Below are 27,400 nucleotides of genomic sequence, written 5' to 3' on the forward strand. Positions count from 1 at the left end.
GTTATGAAAGTCACACTATCCTCTGTAGCTCATTTTGTAGAGGACCTTATTGTAAATGAGTAATATAAATGTTAAATACTTCATACTGTTTTTTAAGGCATAGCTCATCCATCTGTTTCATTTTCTTTTTTTTTTTTTTTTAATGTTTATTTATTTTAGAAAGAGTGTAAGCAGGGGAGGTGCAGAGACAGAGAGAGAGGGAGACCCAGAATCCCAAGCAGGCTCCAGGCTCTGAGCTGTCAGCACAGAGCCCGATGCAGGGCTGGAACTCGCAGACCGCGAAATCATGTCCTGAACCTAATTCGAATGCTTAACTGACTGAGCCACCCAGGCGTGCCCATCTGTTTCATTTTCCCATTAAACGTACACTCTGTGTTTCAGAGGCCATCACTTGTTTATTCCTAACCTAGCTTGTTGTTTGGCACCATAATGAGCACTGAATATATCCTGGAATAATGGCAGAATACATGGATTCTTCCATTTATTACATGGTGTTAAGACTCTTCTAAACTCTTGTCATTTTTATGTAAGATAGTATTATCACATCCTATACACATCTTAAATTTAAGTTCATGCTTCCTCCTTAAATTCATTCCCGGGCATTTGGCTACTGCTAAAATTTATCAGATACATTTAATCTGATTCTCTCAACTGTCATCATTAGACTGAAATTCTGTTTCATGTTACTTTAGTGAAATACTGCAAGAGCATCAGGCCGTGGATTGATGTTAATGCCTTGCTAAATTGTTCATAATTACTTTTAAGTGAACCTCTTAGGATATGTAATATGGAGGATCAAAACAACACCCTAATGGGGTACAGGGCACCCAGACGGCTCAGGCCGTTAAGCATCCAACTCTTGATTTTGACTCAGTTCATGATCTCATGGTTCATGGGATTGAGCCCTGTGTCGGGTTCTGCACTGACACGACTGCATGGAGCCCGCTTAGGATTCTCTCTCTCACCCTCCCTCTTTCTACCCAACCCTGTTCATGTGTGTATGCGCATTCTCTTGCTCTCTCAAAGTAAATAAACATTAAAAAAAAAACACCCAGCACCTTAAAAATGCTGATATATTCTTGTCTTTAGATGCGCCACCGGGAAAACCATTCGTAAGATAAATCTAATAGATTTTTCTTTTCTTTTCCACTTTTTTGTTCTTTTTATTGATAAAGCCCTTGACATTTCTCACATAAACCCCTAGTGATTGCAAGTTTATTCTTTGGTTGTTTGGTGGTTTTACCAGTTGTGAATATTATCAAACTGATTTTTGAATTTTCAAGTTTATCATTTATCTTGAAGTATTATTTTAATTATCTCCTTGCTATAAAAATTTTTGTGAAAGTTTTATAAATATAAATACAATAAATTAACATTTGCTATTATGTTTTCAGCCATCTGTGTACCCTTCAACACCTTCAAGTGCTTCTAAACCAAATACAGCTGCTTTTTTAACTCCATTGGAAGTCAAAGCTAAAGTAGAATCAGATGATGGGAAAAAAAATCCCTTGGATGAACTTAGAGCTCAGATTATTGAATTGCTGTGCATTGTAGAAGCGCTGAAAAAGGATCATGGGTAAGTAGCCCTTGTTTTCTTTCAATACTACTTACACGTATGTAAAGAATTCTTTCATGTCAAGCAGAGATGTAATCTGCCAAATTTCTGGTATAAGCAAGTATATTTTCAGTGAAATTTTCATTAATAGTACTCTGCAAAAATCTTGAATTTGAAAATTTGTTCTTGTAGCTTGATTGTAGAAAAGGTATAATATGTAGGTATAATTTAAGGGTACAAATTTTCTGGTCAAACAAAGGAGTTAATTAGTCTCAAAAATATTAGGAAAAGTCCTATTTTATTTTATTTTATTTTATTTTATTTTATTTTATTTTTAAATATGAAATTTATTGTCAAATTGGTTTCCATACAACACCCAATGCTCATCCCAACACCAATTGTATTTTAGATCTGGAGTGTATCTATATGTAGATTTACTTTTCAGAGGAACTGGATCACTGTCTCTGCTAGGGTTGAGATTGGTATTTAAATAAAACCAATGAGTTGTGTTTAGGTGATTTCTAAGGCTGTTCTCTTAACTCTGAAACTTTTGGTAATGGCATATGATGAGGTCCTAAGTGAAAGTTAGGGACCGTCTAGAGCCAAAATAAATGTAAAAGGTCACCTCTGATAGCCCCCCTCTCTTCTTTTAACTAAAGAGAGAAAGGTTCAGAGAGATAAAGCTCTTTACCTAAGATTACACAGTTCTTAATTTTTTTTTTTTAACGTTTTATTTATTTTTGAGACAGGGAGAGACAGAGCATGAAGAGGGGAGGGTCAGAGAAAGGGAGACACAGAATCTGAAACAGGCTCCGGGCTCTGAGCTGTCAGCACAGAGCCCGACACGGGGCTTGAACTCACGGACCGTGAGATCATGACCCGAGCCGAAGTCGGCCGCTTAACCGACTGAGCCACCCAGGCGCCCCAAGATTACACGGTTCTTAAAAGGCAGAGCTACAACTCAAATCCATTTTCTGTTGGTTTAGAGATATTTTCTATAACCATTATTATTTGAATTTTAAAACTTGTTAACATTTTAAACATAATTCTGCAAAGGACCAGTAGGTAAAACGAATCAGAGATCAGCTGATCTAACTGAACTGAGGCTGAGGGCTCAGGTTCTCTTTCCCTATCTCAGCTTCCCTTGTAGCTTCTAAAAGTATTTGATGGAATCTGAAATCTGGAATAAAAGTCATTGCCAGAGCGGCGCCTGGGTGGCTCATTAAGTTGAGTGTCTGACTTCGGCTCAGGTCATGATCTGTTGGTTTGTGAGTTCAAGTCCCCCTGCATTGGGCTGTCTGCTCCCAGCACAGAGCCTACTTCAGATCCTCTGTCTGCCCCCCCTCTGCCCCTCTCCTGCTCACGTGTGTGTGTGTCTGTGTGTGTGCGCGTGCGCGCGCGCGCGGGGGCACCCTTTCTTTCTCTCTCTCTCAAAAATAAAATAAACATAAAAAAAAAGTCATTGCCAGAAACCATGTTACCTCTGAGCTGAATTTACCATTTCTCCCTCAATTCTCATTTGCATTGGGTTGTTTATTAAAAACAATATTGAGATTAACAGTATGACGTATTTATAGTTGCAGAGCACTTTTACAAATGTCTCTTTAGGTAGAAACAAAATACCTTGAATGACTACTTAAATAAACGTACTTATGTGTATATATATTAGAGAGAGTGTGTTTATAATTTGACACATGATAGGCCTTTTCTTGAATCCTTCAGTTTATCTGAGTCCTGCAGATTTTTTTCAGATTCCACAATATACACAGTATAAATCATAAGTTCATTCATCTAGTAAGTATTTATTGAATACCACCCATGTATGAGTTAGAGAACTCTCCTAATTTGTTGATTTTGGCATTTACATTTTTTGATACCAAGTATACTATTTTTAATGAACTAATAATTATGTTTACAAATTGCCTGTAGGGTTTTCTTAATGTTCGTTTATTTTTGAGAGAGAGAGAGAGAGGGAGGGAGGGAGGGAGACACAGAATCCGAAACATGTTGGAAGCTCTGAGCTGTCAGCACAGAGAGACTGGGAGACCATGACCTGAGCCCAAGTCGGATGCTTAACTGACTGAGCCACCCAGGTGCCCTGCCTGTAGGTGTTCTTAAATTAGCTATTGGATGAACAAAATCTTTATGATTTATATATATTTTAAAACATATATATCAGATATTTTAGAAGTCTTTCCAAAGGGCAGATGTTTTCAAAGTCTTGTTTCCTCTGGGAAAATGAAATGGATAGCAGATTTTTTAATATGAAAAATACAGGCATCACAGGATAATGGATAAATACATACTGGTATGTTGATACAACAAAATACTATACAGTGTACAGCAATAAAAAATAAATGGATTACGACTACATATGTCAACATGTAATTAATCTGAAAAAAGTTGAGGGTGGAGAAGGCAAGTCAGAGAGCGACATGCTACAGTATTTACGTAAAGTTTGAAATCAAACAGTAAGTGTGTTGTTTCAAGATATATTCATATATGTGGTAAAATTAGAAAAGAAATAATAAATACTTAAAACTTTTCCTATGAAGGAGAGGGGGAAATAGATTTGAGGGACACTGAGTATCAGAGGTACTGGTGATAATAACTTATTTCTTAAGCTGACTTGGAGTTCCAGGGTTTTTGTTTTATGATTATATCTTTATAGCTTACAAATACATGTAGAGTCTTTATGCATTCAGTATTAAAATCTAAAACGTTTGGAACAAATCATTTAAAAAATTTAAATGATATTGACATGGAAAGATTGACAAATATATTAGTAATTTCTTTCTTTAGTTGAAAAGTTACAGAACAAGATACATAGTTTGATCTGCTCCTGTAAAAAGGAAACAATGTTACATAAAAATTTTATATTATAAATGTGTTTTTAAAAAGAACAATAAAAATGTGAGAGTGGTACTAAATTATCAGATCAAAGAGCAAATAGAATGATGTAACGCTATTACAAATAAAGATAAACAGAGCAGGATAAATATTTTAGGAATAGATCTTCATTTAGATATAAATTAAATGTATAATAAACTCAGAATAATAGAATAATTAGAAAAAGGAAGCATTATTTAATTTAGTGGTAACATTTTGAAATACAAAGTTCATTTTCTATCATATACCAAAATAAACTGTAGATAAATTTGAGTTAAATATTTAAAAAATTATAGTCAGCTGAAACAGTAGAAACTCTCAATATAGTTTTATAATCATTAAAACCACAGAAGAAACTAGTTCAAAACTATATAATTGAAAACTTCCTTTCTTATATATTCTTTCTTAGCATTTTCATGTGTTTCTCAAGCTCATATTTCTATAATACTCTTGAAGATCATTTTCAAGGGGCTGAAAATGTCTGTACTTGTCCATACTTTTTGATTTAGAAATTTGATATATCTGGTATATTAATGATGTTAAATAAAATTCCTATTCTTTCCATCTCCCCAAAACCCAAGTAACCAAACAAAAAAACTTGGATATTTGAGTGTCAAGCAATAGTTATCAGAAATATGATGATTTTAGCAGCACGGAAATATTTTTAAATACTTTGTGAAAAGACACAATATGGAGTATATACTTGCAGCTGTGGAGGGAAAATGACTATAGAAAAAGAAGGAAACACAGAAAAATGAAAACATGAGTTAAAGAGAAAGGATTGTTGGCTAATGTTTTTTTATTGGTTTGGTAATTTTAATGTAATGTTTCATTTGAAAAAATACAGAAAGAGAAATGTACAGGTAATCGTGTTAAATCATTTGCCTTGTACTGTGACATGTTTTGACATTACCAAATCACTTGGGTTTTGTCCAGCCTGGGAAATGCATGATAACTGAATATGGAAAACTGCTTCTAAAGGCCAGTTATTATTTCTTTATTTTATCATGAGCTGCTCTGTATTCACTTAAAAAAAAAATTGCTTTATTGCAGATAGGTTTGCCATGGTATTGCTGAGCTTTTAAGTGTTGGGTTGAACCATTCCAACTAGAGAATTTGAAGTTTTTCTCAATCAGTACGGCTATTTTCTTTAAAAAAGTTCCCCCCATGTTTTGGTCTGTCAGGTAACAGATCCTGTTAGTCAAATATGTTGTTTAAATGAAAGACTTAACAGTAATAAATTGTTTTTAGGAAAGAACTGGAAAAACTACGAAAGGATTTGGAAGAAGAGAAGGCAATGAGAATTAATCTAGAGGTAATTCATTTCTCCTAACATTGAGATAGTAGTCAGCATAAATAAACTAGTCAGCATAAATCACCATCCCAGCTAGGTGATTGATTTCACTACAAATTATGCTATCTTAAGTTGGACACTCCCTGCTGCTTGATAGCCATTTAATTAATCTCTTGTTGACTCCCTGTCACATTCCGTTCATTCATTCAGCAAACACTTTTGAGCAATAACTCTCTTAGGCAGTGCATGAGGCATAAGGTATATATATTCTTAAATAAAACAAACATGATTCTTGCCTCGTAAGTGTGTAGTTCTAGATCTTTTGAACTCAACATTGCTTTCTTGAGCTATTTCTCTCTTTTTTACACAGTTACCTTTTTTCCCCCTTTCTTTTTAAATGTTTCCATTTTTATTTTTTGCCTGGAGGCAAGGGTGGAGGGGGGTAGGGGTGATAATGGGATGGCTCTAGATTTGTTGACTTTGATTTCTTCACTGAGAGTTCACTTCATAACCATAATGTTAACATCTTCACTCTGTGCTGATGACCGACAATTTCATTTATTTTATCTTAACTTTTTTTCCATCCTCACTGACTTTGGTCTTCATTTGTATACTTCTTTTCTGCATATTTCAAAGAAAGCCTATTCTGCCTTTTTTCAAAGGCTCTTCCCATTCTGTATTTAAGTATTTCATACGCTTCCCTGTTTTTACCTATTTCTGTTGTTAACATTGTGAAACAGAACATGGGACTTGCAAAGAAAAACTTGAGCTCCTCTTCTGACTTACAGTTGTGACTTTCAGGTCTAAACTATGTGTCAGGTTGGCACCTTCTGTACATTATTAATGGACACACATATCAACTTGTAAGGATTATTGTTCCTGTTTTAAGGATGAGGAAACTAGGGTTTAGAGTGATTTAAGTCAGCAGTGGAGCTGAAATCTTTAAAAGAAACAGCTAGACTTCGGAAACTTTGCTTTTAGGGATTAAGTTATACTGTTTGAACTTGAGTTATACTGTTCAACCTCCTTTTAGCTTTAGTTGTTAATACATGTGAAGGTATTTGGCAGATTACCAAACTCCATTTTTACTCTTATATTGGACATACCCATTTTATTGGCACTTTCCCTTTTCCTATGAAAATATTCTATTTTTCCCCTTTTCCAAAAAAGCAAAAGCCCCCTTTCAGGTCCAGCTGCCCTCTTGATCTACTGTAGTTTTCACTTTTCGCTTGAAGTTCATTTATTGCAAAACAGAAACAACCAAGGTAAAATGTTCCTTCAGAACTGCCCCGGCCCTCCTTTCTGTATCTGCTCTCTTTTCCTACCTGTGCCCACAGAGTATCTATCGTGATTAGCTCCGTGCCTCTCCCTTCTGAATCTAATTCATCTTTTCCCACCTTCTGTCCTGTTTACAGCTGCTAGTCTCCCTGGATGTTCCACTGTGAACTTAGAACTTTCATGTCCCCTTTGACACTTATCATCTTCTGATTTTCTGTTTCTGTTGATGGTTTCATTGACTTTCAAGTCTTGAGACATGGTACTTCCATTCTAAAGCCATTCCCATTCAGGCCTGCTAGCTTGACTCCCTCACCTTTATCTCTTTGTTTCTAGTGTTTGTCTTTTTCCCTTGCTCTTTATCTTCTCTTTAGCTGTTTAAGTTTCTCTCATTCTTATCTCAAATTAATCTTTCTTGCTCAGTACTTTGAAGAACTTTCTGTTACTTGGTGAATGAAATTCAGACTTCTCAACTTAGCATATGAGGTCTTTTATATCCTGGTCCTAGTTTATCTTTCTTTTCTTGTTCGCTGATTGATCTTCAGGTGCCCCTCACAGTTAATATGTCTGAATTTTTGCTCTTACTGTATTTTCTTGGATTTTCCTTTTGTGTCATCTTCTCATGCATAAGTTCTACAGATTCTCAAAGCTCCCCAACAACAGTCACCTTCATTAGTTAGTACCAGTCATCCTCTGATTCAAAGTAATTTTGTCTTTTTCCACATTCATGTTCTTTAGTTTTGAAAAGGATAAATAAGTAATAATTTTGCATCTTATCACTGTGACATTAAGGACTTATTTTGCCCATCTTGTAGACTGTAAGACAGTTCCAGGGAAATCTCTGTTTCATCTTTGTCCATAGCTCTGAGCACAGTGCTTTATGCATATTAGATAGCTAATAAATTTTTTTCAAATTAAAGAATACATATTAAAAATGTCTTAAATTCCCAGTAATTGCCAGTGTGTAACATAGTAGAAATTCAAAAATAATAAAAAGTTTCTTGAGGCACCTGGGTGGCTCAGTTGGTTAAACGTCTGACTCTTGATTTCAGCTCAGGTCATGATCTCATGGTTGTGAGATTTGAGCCCTCACATCGAGCTCTGCACTGATCATGGAGCCTGCTTAGGGTTCTCTGTCTCCTTTTCTCTCTGCCCATCCACCCCCCCCCCCCGCACTTTTTCTTTCTCCCAAAATAACACATTTAAAAAAAAGTTTCTTGATCTTTATTCCTCATCTTTCCTACATACACATATGTATTTCTTACATACACAAATATTTCCTGCATACATATATGAAAATAAGGTAACAAGGTAAGCAAGAGGAAACTAATACAGTGTTAAATTTGTATATATGATTTAATTTGTCATAAAAATCATGAAAAGAGTCCAATGAAATATTTCTTTTTTGAAGACTTTCATTTGATTCAATTTTTTTTCCTTTCGTTTATTTATTTTTTTTATTTATATATGAAATTTATTGTCAAATTGGTTTCCATACAACACCCAGTGCTCATCCCAAAAGGTGCCCTCCTCAATACCCATCACCCACCCTCTCCTCCCTCCCACCCCCCATCAACCCTTAGTTTGTTCTCAGTTCTCAACAGTCTCTTATGCTTTGGCTCTCTCCCACTCTAACCTCTTTTTTTTTTTTTTTCCTTCCCCTCCCCCATGGGTTCCTGTTAAGTTTCTCAGGATCCACATAAGAGTGAAACCATATGGTATCTGTCTTTCTCTGTATGGCTTATTTCACTTAGCATCACACTCTCCAGTTCCATCCACGTTGCTACAAAAGGCCATATTTCATTTTTTCTCATTGCCACGTAGTATTCCATTGTGTATATAAACCACAATTTCTTTATCCATTCATCAGTTGATGGACATTTAGGCTCTTTCCATAATTTGGCTATTGTTGAGAGTGCTGCTATGAACATTGGGGTACAAGTGCCCCTATGCATCAGTACTCGTGTGTCCCTTGGATAAATTCCTAGCAGTGCTATTGCTGGGTCATAGGGTAGGTCTGTTTTTAATTTTCTGAGGAACCTCCACACTGCTTTCCAGAGCGGCTGCACCAATTTGCATTCCCACCAACAGTGCAAGAGGGTTCCCGTTTCTCCACATCCTCTCCTCATTTGATTCAATTTTTAAGCAAAATTTTTAAGCTGTTACCTAGCCTCACACTGATTTGTGTTATAATTTTTTTTTTTTCCTAATGGGGAAAGTTTGACTCTTGTATTTATAAAAGCACACTTAATAAGACATTGGAGTTTTAATATCATACTTTTAGAGGAGAAATTATATTTCCCAAAGATTAAAAGTAGTACTTTGAACTATGAAGTTAACATATGGTATTAAATTATCCTGAGGGATGATAAAAAAACTAAAGGTGAACAAGGAACATAAGTGCTAGAAGAGAAACTCTAGCAATAAAAATATCTGCTTGAGGGGCGTCTGGGTGGCTCAGTCAGTTAAGCATCCGACTTTGGCTCAGGTCTTGATCTCATGGTTCATGAGTTCGAGCCCCGCGTCAGGTTCTGTGCTGACAGTTCAGAGCCTGGAACGAACTAACAAACCATTCTTGAGTAGTTAGAATCCCTTAGGAGATTGTGAACATATGGAAATCATACATTTTGACCGTGACAAAATGCTTATCATTTAATAATAAATTATTTGTCAGAGGTTAGCCATAGAATGTGTTATTTGTATGCAATGTTGTGGACAGGGATAATGCTATCAAGAGAAGGTAAGGCCTAAATATTCTTGCATGCAGTGAAAGGTCAGAGATCATCAGCACCTTATGTAATTGGGAGGATTAGAAAATTGTAGGTGTCAGAGTCTGAGACCCTATCTATACAAGTTCCATACCACTTGCTAGTGTGGAGCTGTTGGCATGGTATTGAATCTTGTGCTCAACTCTGTTAGCTGTTATGTGTCAGAATTAAATAATTCTGTTCTCAGTTGTGAACATGTAATGAATTTTTCTAATTCTCTTAAGTTTCTTAAATTGTGAATTTCAGTTAAGTGAAGGATGCCTTCTGCCTATAGGTGAAAATATTTCCAACACATTGACTGAATCTTAGGTATATTCCTGTGTTTTAAATAATAATTTAATCTAGAACGTACTGTTTATAGATAAGGAAATTGAGACCAAGTGAGGTTAGTGATTTACCAATATCACATAGGTAGTAAGTGATAAACATAGAACTAAATTGGTCCTTTATTATTATTATTTTTGTAGTTCTATATGGCCCCCCTTTGTTTAATTACAGGTACTTGTACATTTCTTAATTTGGTTTCAAGGATTCTCTTGTTCTTTGGAGGGTTAATTTTCTTACAGTTCTTTCAGAGACTCACATTACTTAACATTGTTCTGGCTGAAACAATTGTAGTTACTTTTTGGTGTTTCCTGCCACTTAGGAACTTGCACTGTGATGTGACCTTCTATTAAACTTGTCCTGTACTGATCACATCATTAGAAATTGGATCTTAGAATGGAAATCAAAATCTGGAGGCTTGAAAGTATGATTGGATCTTAATGACAGAATACAGTAAAGTTTACTAAAGATATGTTATCTATTATCAACTTAACATTTTGTATTTTAGGTGGAAATAGAGAAGCTGAAAAAAGCAGTCCTGTCTTCTTGAAATGGCATGGGCCCATGTTCTTAATGTTCCAGGGATTCAGAAGCAACACTATGAACTTCACCTGACTTGTTACTTAAAAATAACAAATGCTGATATCCTGATAAATATGAGTATTTGAACTATAATCTGTAGAAAAGTAGGGAGAGGGTGGATTTTTTTTATATATATTTTGTTTTGCCAATATGAAAAAAAAGAGGCCTTAATTCTCATGTGCTGGAATTGCAAACTTTTTTTTTTTTTTTTTAGTTTGCTTGAAAATACTACTGAATCTGTATAAAAAGGAAAGTTCACAATCGTTTTTTTATTGAAACTTGTAGTATTATTTTTAAAGAGATCTATACTATAAATATGGGGATATCTTTACAAATAATCTGTAAAATATACTATTTGAGAGGGACAAATTAGCTTTATAGTAACTATAGCCACTACTTTTCCCATAATATGTAAGGGATATAAACTTTGTATATATATTTTTTTTACTTTTAGCTTCTTACCCAGGATACACTGTTGTGCCTGTTTGTTTGCAGTGCTGTTTATACTCTGGGTGATGAAATAGGAGTTTCCTAGCTATAAACCAGATTACTCACCCATGCATATAGTAATAACTAATGAAATAATCAAAATAATTTCAACTTTTAGAATATTTTATATTGCTTGCACTATAGGATTCATAAAAGGAATTTAGTTAAAATGTATTGGATTGTTAACTATATTTGGGAAAATATGAGCTATATTTTAAAAAATCATTAGGTCTAAGGAACTAAAAATGTCAATTTAACCCTTAACTTGTGCCTAGAAACTACAGCACATATAATATGCAAACACCAGCCTTACTGCTGTACTTTCCTGCTTATTTTACAGGCTCAGATATTACTCATTTCATGATCTTGTGATTTACTTTTTCATGCTCCTCCCTCTGATTTTTAATAATGATAACACAAGGAGAACAAAACTAAGAACATTCAGAACTTCAGTGTGAGGTTTCATACTTTGACAAATTGTCATCATGTAAATGCTCAGGTTTTACAATGTGTAATTTACCTAAAAGACCAAACTAACTGGTGGAGATAGTTTAGGCTGTCATTTATAAAGGTACCAACTTTATAAAGAGTGTTAATATATTATTATTATATTAAGCTGTAACAGTACAGCTTATTTAAAACCAAATGTAGTTGACCATATTCAAAATGCATTTTGAATGCAAGATGGATGAATTGGTAGTTTCTTCAGAGTCACTTATGAACAGCTGAATGTTTTAAAATGTTACGTCTGTAGGTAATATGTCTTAAAATATGTGGGTTCATATTAAAAATAGAAAAATTGACTTTTCATTTGCAAAAAAAATTGATTTTCAGCTTTATTACACAACAAACACTTTGAGATTTTGAATACCACCTATCATGCTTCCATTTTGTGTTATTTTAAACCACCAAACCAAGATTTTGCCTTTAAGTTTTAATTTTATATACTGAAATCTTGTGTTAAATGAAATTTTGCCATGTTGTCTCGTATGAAAGAAAACTGAAGTAGAAAATAATAGAAATTCCATTAATTACTTAATGTTAAATTCACAACTTACATTAGTGCTTTTGGGGAAACCTGATTGTGCATTGATTGTGCATTGAGTATGTACATTTTAACTCTTGGAAGTCCTTGGGGTTTTCTGATGCGGTCACTACTGAACAAAATTGTTTACTCCTGTTCTAATGTTTTTAAATGACTTGTCAAATGAATGATTTCCTTCTTGCTAAAAAATTAGATTTTATTTTCTTTTAATGAAAGTCCTTAGGTAGAAATAAAAACATTGTATCCTAGAAATCATTCTCCAGCTTTCTGACTGGAAAATCTATTAAGTGACCCCTCCTCACCCTAATAATGGGCTGAAGGAAGTTTCCAGTAGATTTCAGGTCATCCTTAAAGTTTTTCTTGGTCATTTTCTCACTAGTGCATAAAATGAAGATGGTCATGAATGCCGAAATACATTTAGAGTATTTGCTTTGTATACTCCTCAGTCAGAATAGAAAATTAAAATACTGTGTCTCTTTTAGAAAATTATTGTGTCTCTATTTTATTGCCATTGACCAAATAGTAAAGAAAAGAAAGCCAAACTCAAAGGGAAAAAATGATTACTTCAGTCTAGCAATTTACCAGTGTTTGCTCTTCTTATGGGGATTTTAGTATTTTTATTCATAAAGTTCATATCACAAAATGGTATGTAATGATAATAGCCTTTATTTGGCAATAAATCATTGTTTTTCCTGAGTGAGTATAAATGACAGACTAGAGATAAACAGCATGGAGTCTGTCATTGCCAAATTATTAGTGAATGTATTTTTCAGGTTTGCTATTTGAAGCGCATAATACTACTAATTTTCCTACTTGTATTTCAATATTAGGAGTATTGTGTGTGTGTGTGCTTGTGTGTGACCACTAGACTTTAGTGGTTTGGTCTTACTATAAAGCTGTTACCTCTTCACAAAATTTAAGTCTGAAGATAGGAAGAGAGAACGGGCCTCATCGAACAGAGTGTTCTCTTTTTTATGCTTCTTACTGTGATCACAGAAAAAAAAAACCCAAGTGCTCTCTTGATTTGTTGGTAAATGTTTTATGCTTGCATTTAAACTTGAAATGTATGAACAGAATGAGACAATCAGTTAAAATCAGAAATGAGAAGCGTTAAAAATTTAATGGCCTTGTTTTGCTGTAGCAATAAAATGACGAAGTGCAATGACTTGATTTAATAAAATCATCTTTTAAAAGTTGCTGCTATGAATATTTTTAGCCATAAAATTTTACCCTTGTTTTAGCCTGACTTGCCTTCAGTAACTATAATGTAATGCAGTTGGTGTTGTGGTATTCTAACATTCCAAAAAAATAAAAATAATATATATGTGGGGAAACTCAAAATAGTATACTTCACTGACTTGTTTACAGGTGCTGTAAAAAAGCATGCTACTCCCTCAAAGAGAAAGACAATAAAGAATAGTATTGCCAGTTGTGTCGGTCTTTACTGGTTATTTTTCATTAACATCAGCATATTTTTATTGCACAATATGATGGAAATTCTATTAGGTTGAGTTTTCCAATAGAAGAAACCATGCAAATGGTAAAATGGAAGCATTAGAAGTTCTAGACCTATTTGACTTTTACTGAATCTTTGTGGTTCTGTTTTTCCCCTGAAACTGTGAGATAGTAATTTCTACCTCACAGGTTTATTGGGAGAATTTGAAATGATTTATCTAAAGTATGTTAGAGAATACTTGGCATTGAGTAGATTAAAAAAAAAAAAAAGTGGAAGCTTGTACTCTTCTCAACAGCATTTAACAGTGATATGTATGATGACAATTAGACAGCTAAGATTAAAAGAAAGGAGGCATAGTACTTACCCATCCTGTGCTGTTTTTGAGTCCAGCATCCCTTTTTCTTGGGGAAAGATAACTCCTTACATTTGCATTATATTGAAATGAAACTGCTCCCATCCTATAGATTCTGCCTTCCTGACCACCAGGGAGGTGATTGACCCAAGGGAGAGTACTTTGCCCAAATTGAATTACTGACTCAGACAGATTTTTTAAATTCGGAATTTTTTGTTTGTTTGTTTGAAACAAGAAGCACTGCTCTCTTAGTTAAGTCTGTTATCTGGAAAAAGCTGATTTGAAAGAACAAATCTTAATAGACCATAAAGAGAAAGAAACAATCCAGAAGGATTTTAAAGCATTCTGGTCCCAGCTATCCATCCACTGCTGGATTCCTTAAGCATAAATTTGCTCATAAATATTTTTGGTCTTCTGAACTCATAACTGGAAGTCCTGGTAAAAATAAAAAAAGAAGAGTCCTGAAGACATCAAGGCCGATGTCCTCTTGCTGAAAAAACACCACGCACGTGCCTCTAGCTTTTTAGAATCCGCTGGAAGATTTGAATCCTCGAAAAGGAATAAGACACCACGATGAAGTCCTATAGAAAAAAAGCTGTGGCAAGTCATTTCAGTTAAAATTTTATTTTGAAAACTACATGCTTCTTACTGGTCTTTATAAACACTGGGCATAAATTAAGCTTTACAAGCACAGGATGGTGAAGTTTTGGATTACAGAATTTTTTTTTTTTTTTAATTTTTTGGGTAATAGAATTTTTGTATTTGAAGGGACATTGAAGGGGTTGGATAATCCGATGCCTGTGCATATGGTTTTGTATGAAGACACAATTGCACATTTAGTCTAATTCTAGGAAATAAATGCAGACAGCAGTTTAGTTTAACTGAAATGGATCTACTTGGTGTTATTACTTGCCAATTAAGATTTAGAGAGTAGACTGGGCCTTGATGTTAAAATTTTTGAATCCTAACCACTATTCCTTTTGTGACTAACACCTTTATTGTGAATATGCTTGTTGTATATAGGAAAATAAATTTAGAAATAGGTATCAATATTTTTTGTATAGAGCCAATAATCTTTTCTATCACAGAAGGTGTTGTGGTTTTCATTTTGCAACTATTGGGTGGTATTCTTTCCTATCGAGTTACAAGTGGTTTTTATTAGCCACATTTCAGTTCCTAAAAAAGATGTGTGAATAAAGTTATTAAAAGTAAAACTCATTTTTTAAGTGTACTGAGTAACTTAAGTCTTCAATAAGGAAATCACTTTTTAACATTTCATGGTATATAGTGTGTTTTTAGTAATATTCCTCAAACATTAACTCAACAGAATGCAAATACAATATATGACAGAGTAATGACATTTTTATTCATCTCCCTTGAAACTAAAAACAAGTAGGTTGAAAATTAGATTTAATAGATTAAAAAAGAGATGTAAAATAAAAAGTCACTCTCCAGTAAGGAAACCATCACAATTTATAATAAATTACCTCCCAGGGGCGCCTGGGACTTAAGCAGCTGACTTTGGCTCAGGTCATGATCTTGCAGTTCAAGAGTTCCAGTCCTGCATGGGGCTCTGTGCTGACAGCTCAGAGCCTGGAGCCTGCTTTGGATTCTGTGTCCCCCTCCCCAACTTGCTGTCTCTGTCTCTCCCAAAACAATAAAAATAAACATTAGAAAACAAAAACAAAAAACCTCCCAAATGGTTTGAGATTTGAAAAAGGAGGAGGGACAGCGTGAAATCTGACATACATAAGCCTCCACAGACCTTGTGTCCGACGCAGATTCCTCTGAAATATTTATCTGATTATCTTAGGCCCAAATCCGATACAGCAGAATAGCAGCGGAAAGAAGCCAACTAACTACAACTATTAATTTGAAGGCTGAAAACCAGGGGGAGGGAGATGTGCTCTTAGGAAAGAAAACAGCCCTGATGAGAGGGTGTGTTTTTTTTTTTACGTAACAGACCGAATTAACATTGTGGTTCTCTCCCTTGCGCTCCTCCCGGTGCTAGTCAGCAAGTCCCTGATGCCATTCAAAGGTGAGTAATCAGACACACCACACACAAGTGCCTTTTTAGATGCATGTGCTATATTCAAATGTGTAAAACAAATGGTCCTAAAACACAGGCTTGATCCTGCAAGTAGAAATCCCAGTGTCCCAGGGAGAAAATGGAATAAGTTGGAGAACACCAAGACCCATTTTTGTTGTTCTGGAACTTTAGGATAACGAATATTGACCCAAAAAGAAATCAATATTTTTAACTGGCTAATCATACCATAAATAAATAGGATATGTAATTAAAACTCTACCACTAAAAAAGGCAGCAAAGCCAAAGTGAAATCATAGCTTTTTAACTGCTTTAAATTACAGCTTTAGAAAATGGAAAATTCCTCAATTCATTTTATTAATCCAACATAACTTTAAGCCTGATCACCATGACCAATCTCACTTGGAAAGATTCGCTATCAGGTAATGTATCCATCTTCATGCATCGTATGAAGTGAGTGAAAAGGGCAAGGATCATGCTGACAGGCAGGGCAGGGCCAAGCATTTACTGGGAGTGTGGCTGCAGAGAATATGGCCGTTAGATGCCACTGCCTTGATTCACGGAAACAGCCACAGTTCTACCCACGATAGCATTCATACCCATCAGTGCAGATGTCAACAGCGAAAAAAGCAACTAGCATTTTAGTATTATTTTGGAAGTTTTGACCTCCTGGACCACACTTTAACTACTGCTGACCTAAAATTACCTGGTGGTGTCCCTGGCCTCTGGTACTTCATCAGTAAGTGTTTAGTGGATGAATCGATAAATGAATGACAAAGAGGATGTGGCCTCTTTTCTCTCCCCATGTCTTTCCCCTCTCCTCCTGCCTTTTCTGTCTTTGACTATTCAAGGATTCAAGTTGAAATAGCTTCTCAGGACTAACCACTATCATGCCAATTGTTACAAAATAGCCATGCTTCCAAGGCTTGTCTGCACTGGGCTCTTGAAATGCTTTTAACACGTTTTGTACTTGGCTTTTGGCGGTCCGTTTAACACCCTAAGGGTAATAGCAAACTTATCTTTACTATAAAAATGGGCATCATGTCAAATACTAATAGCTAATGTTTGTGTTGTGCTTACCATGTTGCAAGCACTGTTGCAAGTGACATCTTTATCTATCTGTCTATCTCAACAATTTTATGTGATAGGTACTATTATCCTTCACAAATGAGGAAACAGGCTTGAGAGGTTAAGCAACTTGGCCAAGGGTGCTCAGTTAACAAGGGATGGAGGTAAACCCAGACAGGTTTCGAAGCCTGTGCTCTTGATGGTGTGCTAGCCCTACATAGATAATGTATAGGAAGGAAGGAGCCTGAATTGAGAAATTCTTCTATTTTTAGTTCATTCTTTGTAATCCTTTGAGTATCAAATTTTTCAATCAGACTATGATCCCATAGTCCGTTTAGATTTCTCTGTGTGACACGTTAACACATAAGATTATAGGGAAGATTCTTTGTTTCTTAGTGTACATCTTTGCAAACTTCAGTGATTTTCATGGCTTTTCAGCAGACGTGGGGAAGGAAAAAATCCTAGTTAGCTTTCATAAAGAGATGCCCACTAGATGGCAGCCTAATAAAGCTCAGCTTCTTTTGTGTCTTGAGTAAACCACTCAGACTTGTAGAAGCTGCAAATGAAATCCTTGGGCTCCAGCCCACTGAATTCATGCAGAAGTGGGGCCCAGCACCACACTTTCTTGGCCTAGCCACTTCTGCTGGGTTCCACAAGATGGAGTGAAAGGACCTGAGGCCTTGGAATCTTGAGAGATCGGGCTTTGAAAACAGGCTTTAAAAATTAGTAGCTGTGTGAACATGGCCAATCACTCAAATCTCGTCTCTTCCCTGATCTCTTAGGAGACTTAAAAAAGAAATTACTGCTAAAACAGCCTCATAGACTCCAAGAAGGGAGAGGAAGGGGGCTCTGAGTGCTTTGTATTTGTTTTTCCCCTGCGAGAACGACCCTATCACAACAGCAGCAACAAAACCTTTTTCTCTTGTTTGTCGTTCCTGTTGGATGTTGGTACCATGAAGGCTCCAGGTCCCAGGTTGCTATAGGGGGTCTTCAGCCTTTCTCACACGTGATTTGTCACTGTCAGCCCCTGCTTCTTGGGAGCTGCTCCCGTATCTCCATTTGGTCCTGCAATGTGTACCCATACCCACCAGGCCAAAGGGAACAAATCTCCATGGTCACTTCTGTAACAAGCTCACAAAATCATGAGCGTGTGCTGTGGGGTTCGTGAAGACCCCAGAGGCCTAGTATAATTGCCATAGAGTTGGAGTCTGGCACGACAGCCCGGAGCAGGTGGTCGATGGAGGCTCCGTGGTGCCGTGACTGTGCCTGAAAATGCAAATCTATTTTCAGCTCAAATTCTAAGCCTAAAATGACTTCTCTCTCCAAAAAAGAATGAAAATGTCCATTTCATGGTGCTGACGTGACTACAGGGTCACAGAAGCAGAGAACAATAGCACCACAGAAAGGACATGGTCAGGAGGGTGCAGGAGGGCAGAGCTGAGAGAACATCACGTAGCCCCTTCCACTAACCAGTAGAAGAACAGCCAGCCATCGGCAGTGTGCTTCCGGGAGAAGTAAGCTTCCACGAATATCAGGCGGGAAACAAAGGTCCAAGGCTTAGATGGTCATTTTGAGCAAGTGACAAAACTAGAGGTTATTTATGATGCTTAACAGTGATAAAGGTTCCGGAGTGTGACAAAAACAAGGTGGGACACAAAAGTATTCAGATGTAGAAAGCCATTTCCTTAACCTCACCAAGAATGTCACCTGCCCCATGATGGGAGGGGAGGAAATGAAGAATGAAATAAAATAAGGTATGTTTACCTTCTGGCATGTGTCAATGTACGTGTAGTGCAAAAATGCTTTGTGCTTATTGATTTCATCTTGATCTAAAAAGCCCTTGCTCCTGCTGATGGTAGGAGAAAAGACAAAATTTGTCATTCAAAGGCAACAAATCCTCTATGGCTTACGTTACTAAATATACAAAGTAGTAATGAAAGTTCTTCTCAAGCTGTTTACCCCGACCCAAGAGCCTTTGTTCTTAGTGTGGTGTCTGTGTTGAGGGGAATTAGATACATCTTCTTGGCAGCAGGAGGAGACAAGACCTCAGGTCTGTGCTCTGTCCTTTGAGCCATCACTGTCCATCCCCTCCCCTCCCAGGGCAGTATCTTCACTGATCCCGTGTCCACTGAGGTGCTGCTCGTCCTGGCTAGTTTCTCATGGCATTGCACTGATAATGCCCTTGGTTCCCACCAAAATCTCTGGTAATGAGTCTCTGAACATTGCCTCATCCCATGCCAATTTTCTAACAGTTCTCGAAGCTTCCCCTAACTATGGCATCCACAGATTTCCAGGTAAAGTTATACCCAGGCAGGGGAAAACAGATGGTCACGTAACACCTGTCTTACTACACGCTTTCCTTTCCTTCTACTATTTGTATCTTGACTCAACGTTAAGCAACATGCTGGGCACCTCGGGAGACCCCCTTGGTTAATGTGAAACTCCCCGTGACATGTTGGGGGAAATAGGGCTTTCATCCTTGTTCTTGGGTCTCCTCAAGTGTAGCTGTGTATTTCTGAGCCCCTTGCTTCCCTCTGCCCTTTCCTTCCCAGGTGAGTGTAGACCTGAGAAGATACTTAATCTCATCTCCTTGCGCTGCTCTTGCTCTGTCTTCCGGGCCCCTCCTGTCCCAGAAGCAGAAGGGCTCTGTAGTCAATCCCATGGCTTCTGGGATCACCACAAACTCAAACTAGTGGCATAAGCAACAGAAGGTACTGTCTTACGTGCTGGAGATCAGAAGTCTTACTGGGCTAAATCAAGGTGTTGACAGGGCCAGGTCGGTTTCTGGAGGCTCTGGGGGAGTAATTCCTTCCCCACCCTTTCTAATTTCCACAGGCTGCCCACGCTTCTTGACTCCGGACTCCCTTTCTCTGTCTTCATAGCCAGCAATGTTTTTGGGGGGGGGGGGGCGGGGGTTCACATTGCATCTCTCCACCCTTTTGTGTGGTCACATCTCCCTCTGACCCTGACCCTTCCATCTCCTTCTTCCACTTCCAAGAGCCTTTGTGATTGCATTGGGCTCACCCGGGTAATCCAGGCTAACCTCCCCCTCGCAAGGTCCTAACGTAATCACATCTGCAAAATCCTGTTTGCCACACAAGGGGATGTATCCACAGGCGGACATCTATGGTATGGGGAAGAGACCCCATTATTCTGCCTGCCACAGGCTCTCTGCTTCCTGTCAGACTGAAATGTTCCTATAACCCAGCCTCCTCCTCTCTGTGCTAAGGCATTCGCCCTTCTCTTCTTTTTGGAGCAGCTGGAAAGGCCTCAGGGGAACGATTCAGTTCACATGTGAAAGAAAAGTATGTTTCTAGGGGATGTATTTCAAAAAGCCATCCGCAGAGTTTGAGCAGTGAGTTGCTCACAGAGTTCAGTCAGACTCGAGACTGCAGGGTGCTGTACAAATCCCTTGGTACAAAAACAACATGGAACAGAACAAAGAACCCTTTACGTGCTGTTTCACGTGTAACAGACAGCTTGACTGGCTGGACACCACTTTTCTCGAGACCCCCAGGAGCTCCTGCCCCGGCACACCCCCAGCACTCTGGTGCCCCAAGTGGGAAGTTCGAGGTAAGTGGAAACTGTCATGGTGTTATCACTTTTAAAACTTTTGTTGTCGTTGCGTTGCTTGGTTTTACACACACACTTTCCTCTTTTGCGTCTCCGTATGGCCTTTACTTTACGGTGTGGCCTGATGGCCGCTGGGGCCGCAGGTGAATGGGAGGGGGGGCGGGGCTTCAGAGCGAGAGGCGGAGCCTGTGGGCCCCACGCACACGCGAGCCGCTGCCGACTGGGCGTCACGTGCCACAGCGCAGTCCTTGGACGCCCTCAGGGGGCGCCGCGTCCTTCCGGGCGCTTTTCCCTCCTGCCCCTTCTGTCTCCAGGGCAAGGTGAGTCCGCGTTGACTCTGTGACTTCTGGGGGGCTCTTGACACCTGCGGGCTGCAAAGCAACTTTGCAGCTGCGGGCTGACCCTTTTGGGTGACACCTTCCTATTGCTGACCACCGCCCCCCCCCCCCCCCCCCCCCCCCCCCCGCCGCCACTTCTGACAGATGTGGAAGCTTCTCGAATTCTCTAGGTTAAAACCCTCTGTACTCGGAATACCAAGAACTGCTTGTAGTTTTTGGAGCTGAATTCCGACTGGGGAGGGTTTTTGTTTTGCGCCTTTTTAAACTTAGAAAATATATGCATTGTAAAAACTTGGAAAATACGAGAGTCTAAAAAATTTCCCACAAGCCCAGGTACCAGAAAAGAGAGAATAATTACAAATATTTTAACTTTTTAAAAATAGTTGCCCATGACCGGGGGATATATTTTTGGATATTTTATTACTTGACATTTTGTTATTTTTTTTCCCCCCACATCATTTAATATTGCTCAAAACATGAATTTACATGCTGTGTGTTATTCCATCATATGGTTATACTATATAATATAACTTACTGTTTGATTGTTGGACATTTACATAGGTTTCTGTTTTGCACTATTATAAGGCTGTGATAAACCTTCTTTTACGTGAATATTTGGATATATCTCTTAAAAAAGACCTAGGGACACCTGGGTGGCTCAGTTGATTAGGTGTCCGACTTTGGCTCAGGTCATGATCTTGTAGTCTGTGAGTTTGGCCCCACGTTGGGCTCTGCGTTGATACCTTGGAGCCTCGAACCTGCTTCAGATTCTGTGTCTCCCTCTCTCTTTGCCCCTCCCCCCACTCGTGCTCGTGCATGCGCAAGTGCTCTCCCTCTCTCTCTCTTTCTCTCAAAAATAAACATTAAAAAAAAATTTTTTTTTAAAAAGACCTAGAAGTGGCATTACCAGCTTAGTTAATGGTATAAATACGTTTAATGCTTTTAATGTATGTGGCCGGAGTCCTTTAAATGAGTTGTACCAATTTATACTCCGTACATCTCCCTTAACAGCATCACTCTGCATGGGCTCCAAGTGGGCTGAGCCCCTATCCCGAGTTTACCCTTGGTAATAAACTCTATGGTAGCTATAGCTGGAGATGACATTGATACAAACCCATTAATACTAAGGTATTAGTATTACACCCTTTTCTTCTGTTTTGCTCTTCTGTTTTACTTGCCCCTACAAGGCAAGTATGCTCCAAGCTTACACCGAAGCAGTACGAGTGGTGGAAGAGATAGTGGTAATAAGGGTAGTAACTGAAGCAGTAGGGGTCGTAGTAAAAATAGCTAACACATATAACGACATGTGAAATGCCAGGTACTCTTTGAAGTGATTTTAGGGGTGCCTGGGTGTCTCAGTCATTGAGCGTCCTACTTAGGCTCAGGTCATGATCTCGCGGTTTGATAGTTCAAGCCCCAAATGGGGCTCCCTGCTGTCAGGGAAGAGCCTGCTTTGGATCCTCTGCCTTCTGCGCACTATCCCCCCCCCTCCCCCCCCCCCCCCCCCGCCTCTCTCTGCCCCTCCCTGGCTTGCGGTCTCTCAAAAATAAATAAAACATTAAAAAAATTTCTGAAGTGATTTTAAATGGATTCACTCAAGCAATCCTATGAGGCAGGTAATAGTATCAAATCCCGTTTGGGGCTGCATGTAAAAAAAACAAACTGAGGTGCAGTGTAAGTTTTTCTCCTAATGTCACAAATCGGGAGGCAGTCAGCCCAGAACTTGTGCAGAATGCTCAAGGAAGTCGTGAAGAACCACAGCTTCTCCTGTTTCTGTTCTGGCATCCTTAGCCTGTGGCTTTCATTGTTAATTTTACAGCATAGGTATTGCGTCTGAATCCCAGGTAGAAAGGGAGAATACCTGCTTTCATGTGCCTGCTGAGTCTGTCCCCCTTCCCGGCACCGCCCCCACCCCCCCTTCACTTTCTTTTAGTACAAAAGAACAGGAAATTTTCCTAAAGCATCACGCAGTGGCTTCAGTTAACATCTCATTGACCAGAACTTGGTCATATCCGCAGCCCCAGTGGCAAGGGTCTGTTGGAATGTGTGTATTCCTTTTTTTTTTTTTTTAATTTTTTTTTTTTAACGTTTATTTATTTTTAAGACAGAGACAGAGCATGAACAGGGGAGGAGCAGAGAGAGAGGGAGACACAGAATCTGAAACAGGCTCCAGGCTCTGAGCTGTCAACACAGAGCCCGACTCAGGGCTTGAACTCACAGACCGTGAGATCATGATCTGAGCCGAAGTCGGACGCTTAACTGACCAAGCCACCCAGGCGCCCCGGAATGTGTGTATTCTAACAGAGCACACAGCGACTCTGAAAAAGATCGGAGCTTGTTAGTAAGGAAAAGGGAGTATAAATATTGGGTGGACAGATAGGAGTCTGCCACACCCCCATTTACAGATGAGAAAACCGAGGGAAGGAAAGATTAAATAATTGGCCAAGTTCACCTAGCTGGTTGGTGATGGAGTAGGCATAAATGTGCCTTTTAGAGAATCAAGCCCGGGTGCCGTGGGTCTGTACGCTTTGAGAATCCCTCAACAGTTCTTTTCTACTCTTGAACTAGGAGGTAGGGGTTGAGGTCTGCAATCTAACCTGCCCTTGTGTTCACCATCTCAGGGATCTTGAGTAGATTTTATCACACCTCTGGATCTGTTTCTTCAAGTGAAAAATTAGAAACTTGAATTGTAAGGGCTGTTAAAACTCTAACGTATGCACGTTAAAAGTGGCGTGTTTAGTGTTACCCTTTCTTGCCCTTGATGCCACCTATATGACTTGTTGGGTGTAACTCTTCTTCAGAGTTACCGTTGTTTAATCTTAGGGAGGGGTTCTGTAATCCACAAGTCAGCAGTGTCTACCCATGAGTCCAGCAGCCCTTGAAAAGGCAGGGAAGCAGAGGCTTCTGGAAGCCTTCTGCTGAGCCCCAGACCCACTGGACCCCAAGCAAGACCAGCAGCATCTACACTACACTTGATGACGGCATTGCAAGATACATCTGGAAGTGAACCAGAACTGGAGCTGCCATTAAATATTACACAATACAGGAAATCAGCTGAAAGAACCAGTCTTTTAAAAAGGAAAGCAAGGAGGGGGCCGGGAGGTGAACTGATGAATACAACGAGAAGGAAAAGCATCCCCCCATGGGAATCATTCACCATTACAGTCCCTTCCAGCAACCTGACTCGTCAAGTTAGCCAGTGATGGTTAATTTTGTGGTAGATAATGACACTGTAAGAGAAAAATAATAGGATCTCCTACTGATCAAATTTGAGCCTAAAAGCCTATTTAGTGGTTAAGATGGTAAATGAGGTTATTGACCACTTAAACAATGGAGTTGAAGAACAGCGAGGGGTGGGCGAAGAACTGGGAATGAATGCAAATTAAATTTGTGAGGGTGAGCTTTAGAACTTGACAAATAAGCTTTCCTGATGGCTGAGATTTCAAACCAAGTACTTTCCTGTGTGAAACAATATTGGAACTAAACATTCTTTCCTGTCCCAGTGTGAAATAACACTCACACAAATAAGCAAAAATAGCTCAGGTACTTGCTCTCCAGGAAATATTTTCTCCTGGAAGATAAGCTCCGAACCGCGTAGAATAGCTCAGTATCGACCGCAGCAGCTTGTTCATCAAGACTTGCTGGAGACCTCTGCTGTGTCGTTCCCACCCAGCCAAGCCTTTATAGTGTAGACTACCCAATCCCAGCCAGTTCTCCAGTTTTCAAGGCCTGAAAACCCTATAAATATCCTCGCTTGACTTCCCTCTTCAGAAACCAACTAAATCTACCAAACTGGTATACTCTCACTACATACAACAGTGAGACTGTGAGTCTCACTTTGTTCAGCTTTGATCAGCTTTGATCAGCTTTGTTCAGCTGATCACTTTGATCAGCTTTGTTCGAGCAATACATTGGTAGTCATTTGGGCAGTTGACATGTCTAAAGTGAAGTGTTGCTCTCCTGTATGAAACTTTATTGTATAATGTCAGAAATGATGCCAACTGTAGCATACCAAATGGCCTTGAAATTTTGAATATTGGGTTAAATGTCAAGATCTCTTTGGATTCTTCCAGGATCTTGGAAATCCTTGAATTTTTGTCACCCTTGGAAATTCGAAGAGCTTACAGAAACTGTATTTCCCATATCCGTCCTGTGGCAACTCTTACCCTTCTCCCTTCTACCCTCTCCTTTACCCCCAGAAGGCAGAAGAAGGTGACCAGAGACTGATAGGATTTGAAGCAGTGTTCTTTCGAGGATGGCTGAAGTAATGGTGGGTATTAAATGCATTCAAAACCAAAAACTTACTGTGTGTGTAGAGCTCTGGTTTTCCTGGGGAAGTGTAGGATAAGCAGGCAACCTCCAAATAAAGAAATATGTAGATAATGTTAACTTGGAATAAATGAACCGAGAGAAACAAATGGTGCAGTGATTCAGGATTATGGGGAGCTGGATAGATGGATGGAGGCTCCTATTTAGAGAGAACGGGCAAAGAAGGCCTTTGTGAGAGGCTTACCGGAGTGAAGACCTGAGAGAGGAGCCAGGCTGGACTGAGGTGAAGCAGGAGAGGGGCCTTGGACGTGACACAGTTTAAGGAGGTTCTCACTCTCAGAGTCACCCAAGACTTCCCTGAGAGTGAGAGCCTCCTTAAGGCTTGCTCCCAGGTGCATGCTGAAGCAGAGAAATAACCAGTCCCAAGAATGTGGAGCGGGCATGTGCATGTGTGTGTGTGTGTGTGCACACGTGCACTGAAGAAGGCAGCAGGACCAGTGTGTGGGGAGAATGAGGCGGCATGGAACTGTGGTCCTAGGCAGAAGAAACAGGATACACAATGGCCCAGAGGTGGAAAACAGCTTGGTATGTTTCTGGAGCATTTCTACCACTGGGCCCTTATGTCTAGATCAGAGTGGATAAGAGGAAGAGAGGCCCAAGGTGGGGCTGGAGAGGCAGGCAGGTCCCAGGTCAACTTGGCCTTGGAGGGTACATGAGGTGCACAGACCTTATTCTAAGTGCAATGAAAATAGGTTTGGGGCGCCTGGGTGGCTCAGTTGGCTAAGTGTCTGACTTTGGCTCAGGTCATGATCTCACAGTTCGTGAGTTCGAGCCCCACGTTGGGCTCTGTGCTGACAGCTCAGAGCACAGAGCCTGCTTCGGATTCCATGTCTCCCTCTCTCACTGCCCCTCCCCTGCTCATGCTCTATCTCTCTTTCTCCCTCTCTAAAAAATAAATAAACATTAAAAAAAATTTTTTTTAATACGTTTAAATCCGGGCAATGGTGTGATTGAGCATATGTTTGAGAAGATTTTTGAAAGGCAGATTGGAAGGGGGCAAGGGTAAAATCAGGGAGACAGTACGAAAGTGTTTGTATTAGTGTAAGCAAGGGGAAAAGAGGACCTGGATGCAGACTGGACGGATATAGAGAGAAATGGACAGATTGAAGATGTATTTTGAGGAAGAAATCATAGGACTTGCTGACAGGTGAATGTGGAGCTGAGGAGAGACGTGGCCTGCGGATCTAGGCCGTGGAAGTGGATGAGCTGTTCCAGGGAAGGATGGAGGAGGAGAGAAAGGAGAGTGGAGTGAGTCAAGGGATGAGGGGAGAGGGCTTGGGAAACCCACACTTAGAGGTCAGCAGAGAAGGCACCAGAGAGGAAATAGGACGGTGAGAAGCATATGGATTTACGTAGGTGTTTCAGCAACCCAAATGTCCATTGGTGGACAAACGGATAAATATGTGGTATGTACACACAATGGAATATTACTCAGCCCTCAAAAGGAAGGATATTCTGACAAATGCTTACAATTTGGATAAACCATGAGGACATTCTTCTGAGGGAAGTAAGCCAGTCACAAAAAGACAAATAATGTATGATTCTACAGTGTATGAGGTATCCTGCCAAGTCGAACTCCTAGAAACAGAGAGTAGAATAGTGGTTACCAGGGGCTGGAGGGAGGAGGAAATGAGGTGTTATTGTTCAGTGGGTACAGTTTTAGTTTTATAAGATGAAAAAGTCCTGGAGACCTATTGCATAAAAATGTGAATATACTTAACACTATTCAATGGCAAAAATGGGCAAGGTGGTAAATTTTAAAATATATTTTTTTTACCACATTTACCAAAATAAAGATTTTTTTTTAAGTGTTAAAAAAAAAAAAAAAGGAAGAAGTGGTCAACCAAGTTGAGAGCTGCCAGATCAAGCAAGAGGAGAACAGTTGATATGTTGATTTATTAAGATGGAGAACACTGGTGACCTTTCTACATTGGCTGTGGTGGCATGGAGGAGAAAACTGGATTGAGGGAGACTGGAAGGCTGGGAAGTGGAGACAGCCATGACACAGTTCTCAGG

At 39.1% G+C, this 27,400-nt stretch overlaps 1 protein-coding gene across 1 annotated transcript in view; it reads left to right on the forward strand.

The window, feature by feature from the left end:
- Positions 1–13,653, forward strand: part of CD2AP (CD2 associated protein) — a 141,614-nt gene extending 127,961 nt beyond the window's left edge. Inside the window, exons 16-18 of the mRNA XM_086707028.1 lie at positions 1,395–1,576; positions 5,696–5,759; positions 10,614–13,653. Coding sequence (XP_086563154.1) covers positions 1,395–1,576; positions 5,696–5,759; positions 10,614–10,655 — 288 coding nt within the window. The 3' untranslated portion in view covers positions 10,656–13,653. The remainder of the gene's footprint in view (positions 1–1,394; positions 1,577–5,695; positions 5,760–10,613) is intronic.
- Positions 13,654–27,400: the final 13,747 nt, after the last annotated feature.

Source organism: Puma concolor, chromosome B2, assembly GCF_028749965.1.
Source record: "Puma concolor isolate L17-30 chromosome B2, mPumCon1.1.hap2, whole genome shotgun sequence".
Taxonomy (NCBI): Eukaryota; Metazoa; Chordata; class Mammalia; order Carnivora; family Felidae; genus Puma; species Puma concolor.